General features: G+C 41.9%; 1 protein-coding gene across 1 annotated transcript; it reads left to right on the top strand.

The window, feature by feature from the left end:
* Window positions 1–12,554: 12,554 nt before the first annotated feature.
* Window positions 12,555–20,907, top strand: LOC133010549 (thiamine transporter 1-like). Its single transcript, XM_061078139.1, has 5 exons — window positions 12,555–12,752; window positions 15,200–15,935; window positions 19,424–19,616; window positions 20,537–20,678; window positions 20,764–20,907. Exons 1-5 carry the CDS (start codon window positions 12,555–12,557, stop codon window positions 20,905–20,907), a joined length of 1,413 nt encoding a protein of 470 aa, XP_060934122.1.
* The last annotated feature ends 376 nt before the right edge of the window (window positions 20,908–21,283 follow it).

Below are 21,283 nucleotides of genomic sequence, written 5' to 3'. Positions count from 1 at the left end.
TAATAGGCCGGCCCTCGGAAATCAGGCTTGTGAGACAATTACAAACTGGTGCCATGGGTGTAGATGAATGTGAAAGTGTGTGGTGGACGGAGTGGATGTGAGGGACTGTGTGCTTTCATACTGGAGGGTATGGGGGGGGGGGGCTCCAGCTGAGGCTGATGTTAGAGAGAGGTGAAGCCCACCCGACTCATTAATTATAGATGTCTTTTTTGGCTCATCCTTCCTGTTTCACGCTGTTCTGTCTGGCTGCGGGAGCTGAGCCCTGGCAGATCAGACAACACGCGCCGCTCCATTGGCTCGGCTCTCAGGCCTCCAATCAGGAACAGCCGGGCGCCAAGTGAGAGCAGCCAAGGTGGCGTCTTCCTCCAACCGTTTTAAGGGGATGAAATTTAGGGCGCGCTCACATCACACCAAACTGGGAGAAACATTACGTGCACTTTTTTTCCTGGAACGAGTCGGCGCAAGATCGCTTTCAGTTGAGGGACGGATGGAGTCATACTCTAATCCGTCCGTCCCTCCCGCAGCAGCCGAGGACATGTCTGAGTTTTCAGTGGCATTCACAGCTAAAAAACACAAGCTGGATGAGGAAACCGAACGAATGTTTGAGCAGAGAATCTCATTCAAGCACAACTCGATGCCAGAGTTTCTATATTTCCGAGGGGGCAACAGTACGTCTTAAAACCGGACTTAACTCTTTGATGCGGACACCAATTCTTTGTTGATAATTCTTTTATTTCTGGCTAAAAAATGTATTTTGCTGAGGTGGTCAACTCCCCAGGTCCCTACAGTCGACATGTGGATATCACAGATTTCTGCTCTTTTTCCTATTGAGAAGTTGACTCATGACCTCAACCACAAATCAGTCAAGTTTTGGAGGATCTGGGAACCGGTGCATTCCTTCTTACAGAAACCATAACTCATAATCTTTTTCTGGAAGGGGAGGCCTGACTGCCTTTTTATTTTATTTTGTTTCATTCTATTTATTTTATACACGCTATTCCCTTGCCTGTCTCCTGTCATCCTGCTGATTGTGTATGTATGTATGTTTGTGTATAAATGAATGTATATGTGTATGTATATATATATATATGTGTAAGGATATATATTGCAGTGCTCACTGTAAGTTTGGGGTGGGACTTTTTTGTTTTGATTGTTTAGTGTTTCTAATGTTTGTACGCATAAAACGGTTAAAAACCAATAAAAAGAGTATTAAAAAAAAAAAAACCTGACTTAACGAGACACATGGACAACAGAGCATGCAGATACCAAATCCAAACTGTTATAGATGTAATATATATACAAAGATTCTTGATTAAAATGTGCGAAAATGATCTGACCTGTAATATATATTTTTTTTAAATTGTCAACTTCCATTATCCAAATTATTTCCAACAGTGTTTAAGGAATCCCCAATTTTATTCAAGGTAACAGGAAGCTACCGAAATAATCGCTGTATATTACCCATGATCCTCTGCTTCCTGCATCAGAAGAGCTGCTGCTGTAATGAATCCACCAAATTCTGTTTAGAATTCTTCATATTTAAAAAAAGTTTCCAGCTGAATATTGGAGATAAACTCTGGTTTTTAATAACTTCGGGGTCTTTTTCATTGATCTACAGTTCAGCTTTACTCTATTAATCTTTGCTTGTTGAAGCTGTTATTTCAAGCTTGCGGCTCAGCATTGCTTCAAGGTGTGGCAGACAGGTCATTCAGTTTCACAAAGGAGAATCATCCAACTGTTAATATCCTCCTTTGTGGCTCCACCTGCAGAAAACAGGCATTAATCTTGTTTCTAGGAAACAGCCGAAGTCAGCGGTCTTTAACTCTGACGGACTGAAGGAGTCGACCCATCAAAGCAGCGGTGAAGAACTTTACTTTCCGCGGTGAAGACCATCAAGGTCAAACGTAGTGGTGACAATCGAACTCTTAACAAACCCACTTTGAAAACCCAGCCGAGCTTCCGGCTTCATATAGTGTCCTCCATCACCGTGACCCGGGACGGTTCTTTTAGTATAGGAGAACATCTATTACTGTCTCCTGCAGCCAGAAACAAGAGAGCAGAGTTGGTCCGGCCCCCGCAGGTGTGGAGCTCCACAGAGAGTTAATTAGAAAAGATGGAAAAGGTTGCCGAGGAGGAGCGCCGGGTTCGGGTCGGTGTTCTGGTTCAGAGCTGTTAACGCCGCTGTAAGTGGTGCAAAAGTTCAAACCAACATTTTGCAAGTTCACAAAGTTCACGACTCTCTCTCTCCTCTCTCTGCCAGAGGAGCACTTGGGTGTTGACAGCAGCACAGATGCTCGTGTTCACAAGTCAGGAAGTCTCGGGAAGACGTGGCAATAACATGGGTTTTATAAGTTGTGGAGGAGCAGAGGAGCCATGTACACGAATACGCTAAAAATATATATCTGAAAGTAACTCGGGTGGTGTTTGTACGTCCTGTAAAAGCTGAGTTTTTTTATTTTAAAGTTAGACTGACGTTTGTGTCTAACTTTTTGTCTAAGGAGATTTAAAATAATGTAAACTATCGTGCCTAGGTAAAGATTCAACATTATAAAGTGTTGTATGCATAGTAATAACACAGTATTATAGGTTTAGCATAAGAATGCAGACTAGCTTATTAATATATTAAAAATAACTAAAAATAGAAAATTGAAATAGTGTATTTCATGCAAAGAGAAGCAGTAGCAGAATTATAAAGTGATAGCATATAAAACGTTTTTCTAGCAATGACTGTATATAAACTTGAACAATAAGACAACAGTTCCTCTAAAGTGACAACAAATCATCTTGGTCGCCCCCTGGTGGCTCGCTGCCATATAGATAATGAAGATCATCCTCTCCATGTTAGCAGATTTGACCAAACAAAACAAAAATCAAAGCAGAAGGCAATATTTCTACATTTCAGGGTGATCATTTTTTATTTTGATGAGAGTAGAGTTAGTAAAAATGGGGTGAGACATCCTGACTGACAGCTGAGATCGAGTGGCCATCGATCCAGTGGGTTTCTATCTATGGACTTGATGCTCCCACACGCTGCAAATGTCCCCAGTTAAAGATGCCAGCGTCTTTCTTGGGTATTTTGCTTCATTTTTGACCAATTAGAGAAAATATAGACTCATTCTCCATCTTTTATAAACGGTCATTGATTCCTGGAAGCAGCATCTGTGCTCCAAGTATCTGACTTCCACCATCCTGGGTTCACATCAGTCCATATCGATAACTATCACCAGGAATGACACGTTATTCTTTCTTTCGAGTTTAAACAGTTGCTGTGATTCAACAGTATCGTGATGATTATTGATTCTAATTCACACAGAGATAATTGGCTGTTGGCTGTGTTCAGATGATCAGTATCGCTGCACTCATTCATAATGAGGCCATGAGAGCGAGAGCGAGGGAAACTTGATCGGCAAGGTCGTAAGAAAGGAGATTTGTGCACTGCACCTCTCCGAGATGAATGTATTCATTAACATACCGTACAACTTCCAACGCCCGATTCATCCGCCGGTAGCTCGCTCTGACCTCAAAGTGCATTCCCTGCTTTCATTAGAATAATTAATCTCTAAATTAAGCGCAGAGTGCGGCTTATTGTCGGCTGCTGAAAACGTCCTGTTGATTGCCTGGACTTTGCTTTGTCTTTCTTCTTTTGTGTTTTCCCATTAACATATAAGGCTTAATTGGTACGACTGCAAATTGCAACGTTGATAAGGAGAGAACATACAACGCGGCACATTTAGCTGGAACACTGACTACAAGTCAACAACTATCTATATATCTATTAATACTTCTATCTATCTGTACATCCATCTAATCTGACATGTTTTCTATCTTAACCAGGAGGGAACTGAGAAGGGAGCCAGATGTTTTCTATGAAGACGCATGAATATATTCCCTGAGAACTCAACATATGTGGACAAATTGCCAATATCTCATAAAATTTAAGCCAGGGTTGGTAAACCTGGACAAGCGAGAGAGAGAGCAGGCTACACTTTGAAATCAACGCTACTTCACAACCCCTCCCACCAGCCCTCTCCTCAAAGCTACGCCCCCAAAAAACTGACAACTGCCAGAAACTGACTTTTACGCTCCTCACTTGCGACCTTCTGGCTGTCGTGTCTCAGTCTGAAGACTCCTGTCGTGTGCAAGGAGTGCCATGCAGGGTCGGTTGAATTGATTGGTTGTGTTTATTACAGTCCTGCGAGAGGCCACAGACGCCGTCTTGTTTCCATTTTTCATTTATGGTTATCGGGACGTGAAGAGGATTTTAACAAATAAGATCACAAACTAATTAGAAACTCCTGTCTCCACCCCTCAAACCATATCTGCCTCAAAACCAAATTTTCTCCCCTGACTCATTCCTTTCCACCAAGTTTTGTGGTAAACTGTACAGTAGTTTTAGTGTAACCATCGTAAATAACAGACACAAGTCCTGCTTGACCCGTCGTGGCACGTCGACCTCTGCCGACCACCAGCTATTGTTTCCTATTTGGTTGTGAGCTGAAAAATAGAGTCTCACAAAAGAAGGCAGCCGCTGTAAAGAATATGATTAGCTGCTCGCAGAAGGACTCGCTCTGAAGAACGTGGATGAGGGTTGTCCAACAGACGGCTGAGTGGTGCTCTGAATGGAAGAGGCAGCGGAGGAAGGAAAAAACTAACGTTTATAACAGCTCGGCTATAATCTCCTTCTCCTCCTCCTGGATCCTCGTTCTCCTCCTCTGCCACAATTACTCCCACAAAATCTGGATTTAAGAGTGAGATCCAAAGAGAATACAAGGCGGGAATTAAGAGGGTAAAGGCTGGAAAGGAAGGAAGGATGGAGCCAATCGGGGAAGGAGTTACTGGTGAATGAGTGCTGAAAGTGGGAAATATTGCATTGCTCTCGCAGCATTCACACATGCCTGCACACCCCCACACACAGGGAGTTAATGAAAGGCAGACTCTTCACATCCATACCCGGAGAATCCTATAGGAGCGAGAAGAAGAAGAAGGAAAAGAGAGAGAGATGGAGAGAAAGAAGAAGAAGAGAACAAGAGTTTGTGGATATCGGTTCGAGGCAATGCAGGACAACTCTGACAAGATGTGGAGAGGTTGCTGATATGTCAGATTCCTCCTCCTGCAGCTCCGTCTGTCAGAGCAGGACTCATCTCTGGAGCCGGGGAGGAGGGGTGAGCCCAGTGTGGAGAACATTAGCCCTCCAGCTCTCACTCCAAGCCGCTAACACTCATCAGTCTAAGAGCCCTCCAGCTACCGCATGGCGTCGTCTCTGCAGTGACCTTGATTGATTGGTGCCAAAGACCTCCCATCCTTTCCAAACGAGCCCTAATGAGTTTTAATGCCTGGCTTCTAATAGATATGTTCTAACTGGCGTGAATATTGCCATATTGAGTCAGATTTTTCAATTAATTTATCAGTTTAGGACTTGTTAAAGTGGTATTAAGTCATCGGCGACCTCGGTGGTAGCCTCGGAAAGTCTCTTCCTTTCCCTCGACTCGCCCTTAACGTCCTCTGGATCTTTGGAGGCCTGTGCAACGCGGCTTTAACAATAAATGAGCTGTTATGTTCATTCGTTTCTTCTCTGCAATAATTTGCAGCCAAGGTTCCTCTTAAGTGAGTTCAGAAGTAAGTAAGTGGAATCGTAGTGACCTTCTGTCACTGAGGGAATATGAGAATTATGACACGTTCATTTCATTGTACAGGAGAATGGAGAAAGTTAATTTTATGCCTTTCTGAATTCCTGAAGTTTCTGTCCAAACCTACAAAAATACTTATTTTACTTTGTTACATAAAGAAAATAAAGGGAAACTCTTTGGTTCAACAAATTAATGGAGAGTTTAGTTACTCTGTCCTGTACTTTGGTCCGAAAATTTTTGCGTCTCACCTCATCAACACTTAACATTTTGCTTCGCCCTATAATTGAGTTTACGGCCAAATACGTTCAAAGTTATTGACATGTCCATTAGCATCAGTTGCTGTTTGTGAGAATGAGCTGATGTTAGCATCCTGACACGCTAAACTAAGGCAGCTACGAGAATAGACATTATTGTGGGTCATGCATGAGAAAGAGTGGAGGGTTATGTTTGTTTTTTTGCATTTAAAGATCCAATCAAAAAGCTAAGAATTGAGAAGGATATTTTTTCGCATTTTGTAAATTAAATTTCTTCCGTCCTCACACTGCTTGTCTGTGCTAAATGAAAACAAAAGCTTATTTCTACTAAAACTAATTCTGAAGAACTCGAATAAGTTGAGGCAGTCAGATGCTAATGTCGTTTGATATATTCTTAAATATTTGACTCTCCGATTGAAATTTTGACTTTATTTTCAAAATGCAAAAGAGAAGTAGCCAAAGAGAAGTTAGTATTGTTATTGTGAGCTCCTCTTAGTCTCTACTTCATGTGTAAAAGATGAGTTGTAAGGGTATTAAATCTAAAAGAATGAATAAAGCCTTGTGGCCTAATCACCCTTCTTGATTTTAGACCTGTTGACTTCCTCGAAACAACACTGGAATCTTTCCCTTTCTAAATGTCACAGGTTTGATTCCAGCGCTGGAGTCGTACGGCCGGTCCACTCGGATTCAGCAACCGCTCCTCGTGAGCTTTACGCAGCCTTTTGATAAATTGATATTCAGTGACATTTTAATTCCCCAAGTTTCTCCTCTCTGTGTTTCCTCCCCAGGCGCGGAGGTCGAAGCCTTCACCTCCTACAGGCAATGTGACATCATAATGTTACTGTATTTCCCCCCCCCCCCCCGATACGCTCGGCTGTAAGTAATTACCTGGAGACACCGGTGTGTCCGAGTCTCTGGTGGAAACTGGAACCAGCTCCTCATGTGTGTCCGTGGGAAATAATTCAGTTATTCATCAGAGCTGCCAAAGACAGCGCTGCACCAGAATGCTGAAATGATGAAAACGTTTTTTTTTTTGTTTCTTTCCATCTGTTTGACAGGTGGAGTGAAAAACAGGAACTTGCCCCTGTCACAAATTGGTTCTACTGGATGATTTATACCTCTACTGGTATTGATCATGGTGGCGATGTCCGGAGGTGTCCATCATATTATAGATTCTGCTTGGAGCTGGTAGGATCATATTATTTTTCTTCCACATTACTCTGGGTGAATACTACATCCTGTGCAACCCTGGATCTTTACAATATTTTCTCAGTGTCAGGAAATGTAACCCCACGGTCGACTGAGCAGAATGTCAGAGGAGCTTAGCTGTAAGCCAGCGCCGCTGCTCTTTATACCATCCTGTGGACCAACTCCTATCTTCACTGTGAGCTCCTCGGTGGATCATGGCTGTTGATCTATTGACTGATGCTGCATGTGTGTGTGTGTGTGTGTGTGTGTTGCCACGGCGATGACTTATTCCCCTGCATCCTCTGCTTCTGTGGAAAAACTAAATAAATAAAAAAAACTCTCAAGATAATTCAAAACATATGGGAACAAAATATTCAGCAATCAAGCTCTCGCTCCAATCGAAGCTCCCATCAGCCAATTAGCCGGGGCGGCGGCAGATGGCCGCGTGGCGAGGACAGCTGCTTCTGAGGTTCCTCGCTGTCAGCGTGTCAATCATGTGATGAGCTCACAAGTCTGAGGCTGTCAGGGCTGTCAGGGATGTGTCACGAGCACCGAGCATCACCGAGATGAGGGGAGACGGTGCAGGTGCCGGGTGAAGCGAGAGCTCCATCTAGTGATGGGGGGGGGGGTAATTCATCACGTTCTGAGGCTGCTTCACATTCAGAGCTCGCTGCTGAATCCCAGTATGAGACTGAAATAAAGAACCGTCAATTAATGAGGTTGTGGTGAAGCAAATTATACCTTTTTATATAAGTTATACACCTAGAATCCTATGGTTTAGTGGAGTGAATACTTTAGTACCTCACAGTATTCAGAACGTATTTGAATCTGGAGTAAATGTACAAACTCAAGGGAATAGATACGTTTATCTGATTCTGTATCTCACAAGGAACCAAAACATGCAGATCACTTTAAAGGTTAAAAGAAATGTTTAAAAATGAATTGATAAACAAAACTGAATTTAATTACATCTAAAAAAATCAAGTTTGTGTTTTCTTTTTATTGATCTTCAGACCTTATGGAAAGACAATAAATTAAGTCTTTGTAGAAACTGTCGTAGGCGTAACTTTTTACACCTAAGACTGTTTGATCTTCATATAAATATATATATATATATATTGGTTTTGCTCTATTTATGTTTTGTTATTGCTTTATTGTTTTGGACCACATTTAAAGTATTTAAAGTTATATTAAATATTAAAAGTCTGTTACTCTTATACCTATTTTGATGTTTGTCAATATAATGCAGCATGATGTAATAAAATAGTTTATTAAGAAAGCACATTGCTGGTTGTCATCTGATCCTGTCATGCATGGCTAAATATCCATACATATAATGTTGTGTCCTGCAATATGATTGGGTAAATAAATCTTAAAATCTAATCTTAATTTCTTTATAACAGTGCTTTAAGTGATAAAGAGAATTAGGTGGTAATTAATGGGTATTTTTAAGAAAATTACAGCCTGTAAAGGGGTTTTGTTTTGTATTGTATTTGTGTGCATTTTTTAAGCCACTTTATCAAAAGCACAACTCATTGTCCAATGAAATCATCAAGAGCTGTAATGGAGGGAGGTAAAAAAAAATAATAATAAACTCCACATCAAACTTCTTATCAGCTCGACACAGTGGGAGTTCTGTTCTGCAGCCGAACACACATGTGCTTATCTGAGCCTCACAAAGTCCTCAGCCCCGCCTCCTCCGCCACACACACACACATACACACACAAACACACACACACACATACACACACACACACTAGTTTCAAAGTCCCCTCCTCGTACAATTTGCCAGTGAGGGAGAGAAAAGACAGGAGATTGCAGGAAGAAGGCGTTTGGTCGGCGAAGCGTCAGGAATCGATGCATCTCTCTCGCCTTTGAACGCTCCCACTGTCAGACGCTGCAGATCAGACGTGATGAGGAGGAGAGGAGGAAGAGGTTAATTGAAATATTAAGCGAGGCTACAGGCAGGAAATTGAGTTTATTTGAGAGCAGAGCTGTGGAGTCAGTTGTATCTTTGCTGTTTCTGTGAGATTGTTTTTTGGGGGGAAAGAGTTGATTGTGAGGCTTGAAATTCTACGGTGGCCTTGAGAGCTCAACCTGCTATCACCTCCCACATGGCAAAGTCCTTTTGGCCCAGATTAGGCCCACATCCACCCACCTCATCTGGCTCCTGGTTGCCAGATCTGGGCCACAAGTTAAACCAAAGCAATACCGCACATCAACCAGAGGTGCCGAACAAGGTCCGGATTAGTTTTGTGTAATTTGGGCCGAATTCAGCATTTATCACATGGACTCACATCCAGATTAAACATAGAGCACCTCATTTGTTTGGGGATATTTCAGCCACATTAGCTATTTCACAAGTGGGCTGCATAAGGCTCAACTCCATTTCGTCTCGGCCACAAGAAGACAGCAAAATTGCCTGATGTGGCCCACATCTGGACTTCCAGTTAAAGTCTTCTCGGTATATTCCACCGCACAGAGAATTTATCTTTTTGTCATACTGTCCAAATGTATAGTGACATTTTTTTATACCCTATACAGTGGACTCGTTGTACAAATGATGGTCAATCAGTGAGTGATATATACCATCATGCATTGCACTTGCGAAGTTGACAGGAAGAAAAGAAAGCTGAGAGACGAGAAACCCTCTTGATGTCTTTCTCGGTGTTGGCAGCTTTCGTATGAATCGTAGAGTTTGTGGTTCCGTACATACACCGCATGGCAACAACCTGAGTATTTAGTTGTGTTTTAGTGAGTTTTTGGGAGTATTTGTGTGTGTTTTCATGAAGTTGCGGTGCACCCAGCTCTGCGGGGGGGGGCACCTCACTGTTTCCCACCGAATCCAATCCCTCAGGGTTTTTCTTCTGAGGACGTTTCTCAGCTGATCCGGTGCAGGTGGTGGTGCCACGAGCCGTCATATGTCCTTCACCATGCTGAGCTCTATTTTCTCCCACTGTGCACAGCTGTCAATTTCACACATTTACTGGCCGTTACCACCCACAGACCCCCCCCCCCCTTCTCCTCTGTTTGAGTTGTGGTAAGTCTGTCTAACTCTATCTTTTTCCCCTGAACGTACAGAAAGGATGGAAGCACAAAGGCCGGGCAGATATATTTCCTTTGAGCAGAGACTGCAGGAGAGTATCACAGAGGAGAAAATGAGGTAGTCTGACTCCACGGAATGAGGATGTGGTCCATCTCTGTCCTCGGTGGATTAATAGGAGGGAGACGGCAGGTCAGAGATGATTAAGAGCGTAATAAGTCCAGAGCTCAGGTGATCCCGAAGCCGCCTGCAGAGCTGCTGCTCCGTTAATGCTTCTTCCTATTTAGCTTTGTCAGTTCCAGTGTGAGAGGGAGAATAGGGAAAGATTCTGTAAATAGAAAGCAACATAATAAAACCCAGCTTCAGCTCTGATTTCCATGGGAACAATGAGATGAATAAATGAAAAAAAAAGGAAGAAGTTGGTATAAATGTAAGATTTTGTTCAAACAGACACGCACGTGGATTGAAACTGACCTTTTTGTATCTTAACCTTTTCATATCAACATGTGGTGGTGATAACAACCGAAAAGAGAGAGAATACAACCGAACAAAACAGTATCGCCGGTGAAACCCCCGTCATGTAAAGTGTAAAGGTCAGACTGAGTGTTTCCGTGTCTGAAGCCACTGAACAACCATTAATTTTGGAAAACCTGACAACGCTAAACCAGAAAATGCCGAATACATGAATAATAAGAAAATACTTTCTTTGCTGCGACCTTGATATTCTGGAATTAAGTCGTGGAGACACTCTGACAGTTTGAGCTGAGGCAGAGCTTTCTGTCGACACCCCACTGCTGATATATAATTCGCTGCTGGATATTTTAAATTACAGACTACAGTAATTCTCATCTCGGGGAATGATTGCGTTGCTTATTTCTCTCTCTGGGAATTTGGGATCCACCGCAGAGTCCGAAAAAACTGACTTGAAAGTTAAAGCGACTTCTTATTTGTCGCAGCTACAAAGACAAAATGCTGAATGTGGGATTAACAGATCAGATAAAGGACTAAAGCTCCATATTTCTGTTTTACTTTTTTAAGCAGCCTAAATCCATGTAGCATTTCGTAAACTTTATTTTGTATATATTTATTTTTTGTTATTATTAAATATAATTACACTCAGTAGAGAGCAGACCCCCAAGGCCCAGCTGTCCCCTGATAAAACCAAATGTAAATTCACTATAATATTATATATTTTCAACTTTCAAAACATTTGTCACGACATGTTTCACTAAGAGGTCGAATAAAGAAACAAGCAAACAAAACATTAAGAAGAAGAAGGAAATGAAAAAAGGCCTAAAATATAATTTCAAATCAAAGACAGCAAATGATTTCATAAAAAATCTATTTCAAACACAGGAGATAAAACAATACAACACAATTTAAAAACAATGGCAAAAGAAAAGGATAAAACTAACTTAAATGATACTTATAAAATTAGTTAAATTTGATTTTTATTTGGATCTACACTCAGTATTTCCATTAAGATCCATGAATTATATAAGAAATCATTGGAAATGTGGAAAAACTTCCTCTGACAATGTTAAAGACGTTTTATGGAAATCTGTTTGATATGAGTTCATCTTTCCTAAAATGATGAATCCTGATTGAACATTCTACATTTGGATCTACACTCATACGTATCAGTATTTCCATTAAGATCAATGAATTATATAAAAATCAATGGAAACGTGGAGAAATGTCCTCTGAAAATTTTAGAAACATTTTGTGGAAATCGGTTTGGTAGTTTTTCTAAATCCTGTTTAATCCTTCTCATGATGACAACTTTAAATAACGGTTTGATATGAGTTCATCTCTCCTCAGATGATGAATCCTGAATAAACTTTCTACCTTCACCCATGAGGCCAAACGTTCCCCCAAATGACCCAGAATGCATCATTCCACCAAGTGTAAAGGAAATCAGTGTCTATAGTTTTTGCGTAATCCTGCTAATTTACCATCGCAAATGAAAACCTCCTCAGTGGATGTAATAATCATTTCTTTCATAACATCAACGGCGTGTTGGCAGGACTACACACCACCATGCTGCCCCCCCACACACTCATACATATTCCCCTGCTTGACTTCCAGCCTCTTCCTCCGTATCTGCAGGAACGAGGGTGTTTTTGTATAGAGACGGAGCAGCAGACAGTATTTATTATAACCTGCTGGAGCCCCGGGGCCTCGCCGCCTCATATTTCATCTTAATGTATCTTCACTCACAGCCTCCATTTTTTATTTTTTTTTCTTCTTTTCCCTGAGTTCTCAGCGCCGTAGCCGTGGAAACTTGGGAGGAGGGGAACAACAATGGCAGAGCAGGTGACTCTGTGTTCGCGGTGCGTCTCACCTTGGCCGTTATCTGGAGCTTCCATATCTCCACAGATTAAACTGCCTGAATTAGACTGTGCTCCAGCCAGACGTCCCCGGGGAGCCGGAGAGCAACGATGGGTTTCTGCTGCAGCGGCGTTGGTGGAGGCGGTGGCGGGCTTTGCTGCGGACGCCATTGTGGGCCCTGCTGTACTGGATGGGTGGGCCCCACGGTGCTGCTCTGCACCTACGGGTTCTTCTCCATGATGAGGCCCATAGAACCCTTCTTGACGGAGTTCCTCACAGGTTCCTACAAGAACCTCACCACAGAGCAGGTGAGGCACCGGAGCTGTGGAACCAGACATTGCACACCACCGTTAATAAACTGAATAATGTGCGTATGAATTCACAGTATAAACAACACAACGTATGGATGATAAACTTTGACATTTAAACACGAATATATTCGATAATTATAACGTGTGTGTTCTCATGACTAATAACATTAGTTCCGAGCAGACATTTGATATTTAAATAAATGTAAATTACCCAGTATGTAAATGTCAGTATAATTATAATCAATTTTCCATTCCATTATGTGCCATTATGATTTATTAACACTCTTGTTTACCACCAGGAGGCAACTCAGTGTATGTGCTTTATTGTTTCTCATGCGTGCCGTAGCCGTGGGCTGTTTCCTCTGACCCGTGAGGAGGAGAGAGGCAAAAAGCAAAGTCGTAAAAAGAAGCAGCGTGCACAACCCAGAGTGGCTGTAACGCACATAAAGCTGACAATTTAAAAACACTCTCTGCTTTATATACTGTGGGATTTGGCTTTTATGTGTCTCTGGGTATCAGTGGCAGGAGGTAAACAGGTATGAACACACGGGAGCGGAGGTTGTGCAGAGGGGGGGGGGCGTTCAGAGACGTTTGTGAGACTCTCTGGTTTATAATTTCCCTTTTCAACCCCCCCCCCCGATCCTGACGGGAGGCGGGTACACAAGGAAGCAAATGACGCATCGTGAACCCAAGTGAACGATAAGAAACTTCTTTAGAGGCGTCTTATGTGCACGATAAAGGTAAATCCACTCTTCACTCGTAAAGGGATAAACAACGTGAACTTCCACTCACATAACCTCTGGGTTGTATAGGGGGCGCTAGTGAGGCAGATCGTACTGAATGAGTTCTGTGGAGCCGAGGCCCCAAAACGTTATATTTATATACAGCATGCTCCAAGTTTCCTAAATAAACATATGTAGTTTACACAGTGGACAGGTTCTGCAACAGATTCTCACATTATGGGAAAGTTCTCACGATTTGTGAGGCATTTACACATAGAGAGAGATTTCTGGGATTATAAGAAACAGTAAGAAGGATCCTTTCAGTCCTGGGTGAAGAAGCAGCATCACTACTGATCAGTTCTTCTGTCCTAAAGGAAAGATCTGCAAAATAAGGGTTAGGGAATCAATTAAGTCGTTGAAAATACAGTAAATCACATGTATGAATAATTGAACATCTCATCTTGGAGGAATGATCCCTATTGTAATATTCATTGCCTCACTTTATTTACTGGTGTCTTGTTTTCACTCCATGCATCATGAACTAATCTGATATAAAGATGGATTCAGAGTAAAGTTTGATTTAGAGGCTCCTTCACACGTTCACACAAATTAAAGCCGCTGAACTCTTCTGATGCTCAACCATGTATGATGCAAATTACTTTTTCCACTTGTGGTCTTGAATGGCTTCTCAGAGTTTTGTATGCAGCTGCGGAAATTAACTAAGTTTGTGAACAAAGTGCCGACTCCACAGATTTAACAAAGGGTTAGAACAACGTGATATGTTTCTGAGGTCTTCAGGTGAATTCAGACTCAAACTTTGTTTTAATAGGTAGAATAATAACATTTCAGTCCATTTTATGCAGCTCTCAACCTGAACTCTGGTTTGTTTTTGTTATTTTTCTCCACTTTCTCTACATTTTTATTCACATAGCAACATTCAGCTCGTACGAAGGAATCTCTGTTACTGTGCACTTCAGCTATTTCAGGCCCACTCACATCTATTATTAATCAATATACTGAGAATTATGTTGCCCCCGATCGATCTGAGCAGAGCAGAACAAAAAGTAAAACCACAACATCTGCGGCTCCACCGGGTCAAGAGGAGCGTTTGGCCTCATGGTCTCACGTTAATAACCGAGAAATCTGGATTTATCCTCAGAGGAGGAATCAATAGATAGCTAACGAGGAATAATCATTATAATTATCCCCGTTATGGAAGCAAGTGTAGTTTAACGCTATGCAACACATTGTTACCAGTCTAATGCAATATCACAGTCATGATCACATTACAAATCAGTGTTATTGACTCATAAGATGATTGGCGTGTTATTAAACTGCCTTTTGGTTATTTTGGAAATGACAGACTCCACCGTGGCAGAAGCTGTGACAACAATGAATTTCCTAAGAATCTAATTATTGTAGCTTTAATCTTAAACAGTGAATATTTTACATATTTAGAGCATTAAGAAGCATCCGCAGTCAATCATAAACATTAATCTGTATCCAGGAGCCGCTGTCATCTTTGAATCTTAATTCAGTCGAGGCCAGAATGGAACAAGAAAATATTTAAAAGCAAAGTTTTGCTAAAACTGGGTTAATTTGCATATTATGAAGGTTTTTCCTGAGGAAGGTTGAATATAACGTCTGGTTCTCTCCTCTCACAATCATCGTGAATCCGTCTCTATAGATAACGATGTGTCTGTGTCCGCCTCTCGTCTCCAGGTGACCAGCCAGGTGTACCCTGTGTGGACCTACTCCAGCCTGGTCCTGCTCGTCCCCGTCCTCCTGGTGACGGACGTCCTCAGGTACAAGCCGGTCATCGTCCTCCAGGGCCTCACCTACGTCCTCGCCTTCCTGCTGGTGCTGGTGGGCTCGGGGGTCCGCTCGGCCCAGCTGGCCCTCTTCACCTACAGCGTGGCCTCGGCAGGAGACGTGGCCTACTTATCCTACATTTACGTGGTGGTTCCCGCCAGCCGCTACCAGCAGGTGACCAGCTACGTGAGAGGGGCGGTGCTGCTGGGCTACGCCGTGGGGGGTCTCCTGGGTCAACTGCTGGTGTCTCTAGGGGGCGTGTCCCTCTACTGCTTAGCCATCGTGACTCTCGTCTCCGTCTCCATCGGACTCGTAACCACCTTTTTCCTGCCCATGCCGAAAACCAGTGTATTTCTTAACGGGACAGATCCCGTACGACAGAGCCAACCACAAGAGGGCGCTCACGACTGCTCCAAGAGGGCGAAGATGGCTGCAGAGGACGTGGGAAGGATTTTCCAACATCTCCTCCAGGACTGTAGGAAATGTTATTCCTCAGCGGCTCTGCTCTTCTTCTGCATATGGACGGCGACAGGGAGGTGTGGCTTCTACCAGGTGTCCGGCTACGTGCAGCTGCTCTGGGTTCAGATCCAACCGCAAAACTTCACCGCCTACAACGGAGGCGTGGACGCCATCGGCATGTTCTCAGGTGAGGGTTAGAAAACCACAAGGTATTAGATATTAAAGCGCTAGATTTAGGGATAGTTCACCCCAGATTATTTAAATGTACTCGTTATCTCCTCACCTCTGTCCAGCACATTTATACACCTTTTGTATAATTTCTGAATATCAAGCAATCGAGCCAGAGACTCTTCAACTAAATCTGCACTACCCAATACTTTCTCCACTATTGGTTTCTCCTTGAAATTGTTCATATTAATCCAAACCCCAAAAGATTTAAATCCTTAAACCTCTTTAAAAAACAGAAAAGGTTTCAGGTTGTTGTGATCGAAACATTGTCAGTAAAGCTCATGGCTGTTATTCACATGTCATTCCACTAGAAAAAACCCTAATTGAATAAACAGACAGAAACAAAACACGATCCCTTCGTTCTCTCAGTTATTTCACGACGCCCCAAAGCAGCGGAGACAATAGGAGCGGCATTAATTAGACCATTTAATTGCCTGCTCTCATCCCCAGACGGGTGAAGCAGCAGCTGCCGCCATCCAGCCAGAGCACTTTTATTGATTATAGCACAGATACATTCCTGCGTTCCCCAGGAACCAAAGGCAATTATTCTGTGTAAACCACATCCAGCTGTTTGCCTTTCACGTGTAAATGCTCGGGCCCAACATGCAGTCGAGCTGTTCAGAGCCCGAGTGGCTGATATTTCCCCAAAGATCCTTTTTTGTATTTTTCTGTGTTCCACTCTCTGCAAACATCCCCGAGGAAAATAAAAACCCCTGGTGGAAAACCGATAGGGGGAAATATGAATATGGATTCCCCGGCATAATTTACAATATGAGTCACTATTTTCACATTCAGCACATTAATATGGAGCTTGAACACAACATTTTTAGCAGCTCATTAGTTTTATGATAAAAAGCGAACAGAGATATATTGTATTGGCACAGTTTGACTTTCAAGGAAAAGGAGTTGCAGGAAACCTCGACCCATTTATTTATCTCTGGGCTGAAGGAGTAAATATACCAGTTATTTACACATCAAACATCTTTATCAGTCTGGGTTTAAAGCGTCGGCTGCATCGTCTCCTCCATTGATGTCGGACATAATCTGCAGTTCTGAAATTAATTGTCCGATTCCCCTCTCGTTGATGTTTGACTTGTGAGGTCACAGGAAGGTCACAGCTCAATGTTCAGAAAGTCAACAGAAGCACGAAGGACATGTTTATGTTTCAGACATTAAACCATGATTTTTGTTAGCTTTATATCTGAAGTGATTAATAACCTAACTTCTCTAAATTCAGATCAGATATTGTTGATCTTACTTTAAAAGAATCTTCTCCCTATTGACTTGAAAAATGGGAGCAAATACTATTAACTTTATATATTTACTTCTTAGTTTTACTTAAATAAAATTGTTGTATTAACTTAATTTGTTCCAACTTAAAGATGACAACTCTTGAAAAATCTTAACAGTTTAAGGAAAATAAGTTTGTTCTAATTCTCGGTTGTTTTGGAAAAACATGGAACAATTAAACAGCAAAACTACCGTGACACCAGGTTGTTGAACATAACAGTATTATATTTAGTGTCTAATTAAAATGTTTATTTTAGGATTAACATTTTAGTTAATTTAGTTTAGTTTTAGTTTAGTTAATTCTTCATTCACAAAGCAAATTTATGAAAACTTCACTCATCCTAACATACATGTGTTTTAATAAAACCCAATGTCACATCAAGTCCCTGAAATTCAAAGTGTATGAAAGACCATAAATGCATAAACTTTTTAAATGTTCATCTTATACCTTATTTATTTGATTTAACTTGTGGTAATTTTTAGTTTTATTTTATTCAATTTTTTTTATGGAAATAATTGTCTTTTCAATATGAAAGTGTTTTTTTATTTACTTATTGTGATATTTCCATTTCAATCAAGAAAAAATGAAACAAAGTGAGTTGAGCAAAGTCCATTTTACTTTACTCACATTACATGAGTTGAACCAACTAAACGGTGAGAAGTGAGTCGTGCACACTAAAGTAACGTAAGTACTCTCGGGTATCACAGTGTATTTAGCATGCAGTACTGCAGCATGCCCCCCCCCCTGTATTGATCCCTCTCGATGAAGTGGCCCGGCCGCCTCCTGCTGACCTCACTAAGCCTCCGATAGACACCACTGGAAACTGCTCTAATTATTCGGTCTCCGTTTGACCCCCCCTCTGCTAATCAGAGCTCGGGGACTGATTAACTTCTTCTTAAATACACACAGAGGGACAGGGGGGGGGAATCTTCGTGCTGAACAACCACAAACGGATCAGGGACAAAAAGGAAAAGTACACATTTAATAGACTGGAGCAATTATACTCTCTTTATTTTGCAGTGGATAGAGAGTTGGGGGTGAGCGGCTCCTCGCCTGCTGGGTCTTAGTGACGAGTCTCCTTGTTTACACACTGGGATTTAAACTTTAGCAATTACAGGAGGATGGACACAGCAGAGGGAACATGGGAGGAATGTGCAGCAAGGTGAGGTGATGGAGAGAATATACCAGGGGAGGAAACAGAGGACAGAGGAGGATGGGAGAGTGTCGTGAGATATTCGATAGTTTCCTCCCAGTTTTCTATTCGTCCGTTCATTGGAGACAAACGTCTCCTCATGAGACCAGGTGGGATGTATAAGAGCTGCACTGCGCCATCCTGTGGCTGGAATGAGAAACTTCATTTTCAAAAAGTGGTCAGTGATGAAGCAATGAGCTGATTAATAAGAAAATCTTTGAACCAGACATGTCTCAAAAAAGGTTCTTAATGCAAAGAATAAATCAGGCTTCATCTTTTGTAAAGAACTTTTCGTACAAACAATAAAACAACAAAGTTCTTAACAGAATAACAGCAATAAAACAATAGAAATTCACACACAGAGCAAAGGCAAGTAAACAAAAACAGATACTAAATACTAAAAGAGATGAGGAAAAAATACGAAATAACAAAAAATTCTAGAACAGAACGACTGTGAGAAAGTAAATTATTAAATATAAAATAAAAGAGAATAAAATTATATATCTGTAAAACGCTCAAGATGAATAACCATAAAAATAAAATTCATCTAAAGTCAGTTCTTGAACCTGATTTTTAAATGAGAAATCTTGAATTCCTGCCCTGATGTTGTATTTCTCCACAAGAAATATCCTAAAGTCAAACTTGAGGTCTTGTTCAAAAGGCTGAAATCATGTTATGTGAGGTCACCTTGACCTTTGACCTTCGACTAACCATTAATCTGTGAGTCAAACTGAACACATGTACTAAATTTGAAATCTTCCCTCAAGACGTTATGAGATATCAGGAATTAGAACAACAGGCTGACGAACCTAAAACACCGAAGGCCTAATAGAGATTTGAGTTTATGGAATGAATCCACATGAGCCAGATGTGATGTGATGAGACGTTGATGCTTTTTCCTTTAAAACCTGAACAACAGTTAGTGATTCGGTCTCTGAGGCGGTTCCTCTGTGTTTCCCTGCAGGAGCTGCAGCCGCGGTCGCTGTGGGCCACGTGTCCCTGGAGTGGTCCGTGTGGGGGGAGCTGATCCTGGGGGGCTTCACGCTCCTGATCGCCGCCGCTGTTTTCCTGATGGAGCTGACCGACAACATCTGGATCAGCTACGCGTGTTACATCATCTTCAAAACCGTTTACATGCAGCTCATCACCATCTGCACGTGAGAACACATCAGGGTCGGGTCAGAACTCAGAAGCTCCACCGGGGCCCAAGAGACCCTCTAACCCTGTGAAGCCCCCCGGGGTCTTCACTAGGTCCTGAAAACAAGTCTGTGAATGTTGAGGCCACAGGAACGCTTCCTATTGATAAGCCTCACAATGCTATTGGATAATACATGTTTTTATAAGTCACACAACTTGTAAACATTCCTCCAAGTGCACCACCTTGTTTTATTGTGGATATATTAACATTCAAGTGAGATAAATGCCGTTTTCGGAAACGACTTTGTGAGGATGTCCAATAATCTGGGTCATTCTCAGGACTTGAGGGTTGTCTCAGCAGGACGTGAAATATTCATTCTGCTTCTTACAGCACATCGACACCGGTGTCAGCTCATATCACCAAAAACCTTTTCGGTATCTTCGTCTGTATCTTCTTCGTGTGAGAATGCGCAAAAATAGCATGTGCCACTTACAATGGGAGCATTAAATCTCTCACATCTTTACATATGGATAGAACACTTGTATGATATCATGTCTTTGGTTCCTCACATATTCTCTTTTCTTATAATTTACTCAGAACTTTAGATTGGATCATTTCTGGCAGCAGTATTTGAAATTGTACCTGGTCCTTGTAGGTTAAGATATTTTAGTGCAGATCTGAAACAATTGATGCAGGAATTTCAGTTTCACCTTTTTGTTTAAATGGTGTTTTTCAACATCTGGATTTCTCAGATAATAATTAATGAATCTCAATGAAAGAAAATCTGAATCTAGTGAATTTAAATGTGGTTTGATGAGGCAGCTGTTAGGACCTGGTCGAGCTCTGAGCTTATTCTAGTTTTCTAACATGTTATTGCTGCTTAAACCCTGAATATCAAACTAATTACTGAAGGATCTCTGGTGTACCATCTCCTCTCAGTTTTCAGATCGCCCGGGTCCTGAACAGGAAGCGCTACGCTCTGGTGTTTGGCGTGAACAGTTTCGTCGGCACCGTCCTGCAGAGCGTCCTCACCGCCATCGTCATCAACACCAAGTCTCTGCATCTCACCATCAACTCCCAGGTAAACACGTAGAAGCTGTTTGAGGAGGAGCCGGATCAAAAGAAAGTATTCTGAGGATTAAAGTCGTTTTCACTTCTTTTTCCAGTTTTTCATCTACGCCTCGTACTTTGCAGCCATTTCCCTGGTGTTCACAGTCAGAGGTTTGTACACGGCGCTCCACGGGAGGCGTTCGGCTGAGGGCGAGCAGCCGGAGAGAGACACCGACCTGCCACAATCATCAAACCTGTGATGCATCCCTCTGAACACACTGATTCCCATTCACTCACATGTCTTAAAGGAGATGCATCATTAATATAACAAACAATAAACAATCAATCAATTAAGGTGTTCAAGATTCTCCATCCACCTCAAAATGACAGTTTGTTAAATCATGCTGATCACAGATTGAAAACCTACAGAGGATGTGCAGTGCCCACATGTAGCCACTAGAGAGCGGTACCTGCACAATGTAAAACTAGAGCAATACATGAAAGCTGTTTTTCTGGAGAAACTATGATGTATGTTTGTTTACGTGTTTACATGTTTTACGTTGAAATCTGTTTGTGATGTGGTGACGAGGACGTTCAGGCTGGAAATCAGGATTTTAAAGGTTTTTCACATTTACC

The sequence above is a fragment of the Limanda limanda genome, chromosome 9 (genome assembly GCF_963576545.1).
Source record: "Limanda limanda chromosome 9, fLimLim1.1, whole genome shotgun sequence".
In the NCBI taxonomy this organism is placed as follows: domain Eukaryota; kingdom Metazoa; phylum Chordata; class Actinopteri; order Pleuronectiformes; family Pleuronectidae; genus Limanda; species Limanda limanda.
This window is presented reverse-complemented; position numbering and strand designations above follow the sequence as displayed.

Bases quoted from the DNA above. Each gene is read 5' to 3' on its own strand.
- LOC133010549 (XM_061078139.1), top strand. From the start codon at position 12,555: ATGGGTTTCTGCTGCAGCGGCGTTGGTGGAGGCGGTGGCGGGCTTTGC. The intron at 12,753-15,199 runs GTGAGGCACCGG...TCTCGTCTCCAG, and splicing joins AGAACCTCACCACAGAGCAG to GTGACCAGCCAGGTGTACCC. The intron at 19,617-20,536 runs GTGAGAACACAT...ATCTCCTCTCAG, and splicing joins CAGCTCATCACCATCTGCAC to TTTTCAGATCGCCCGGGTCC.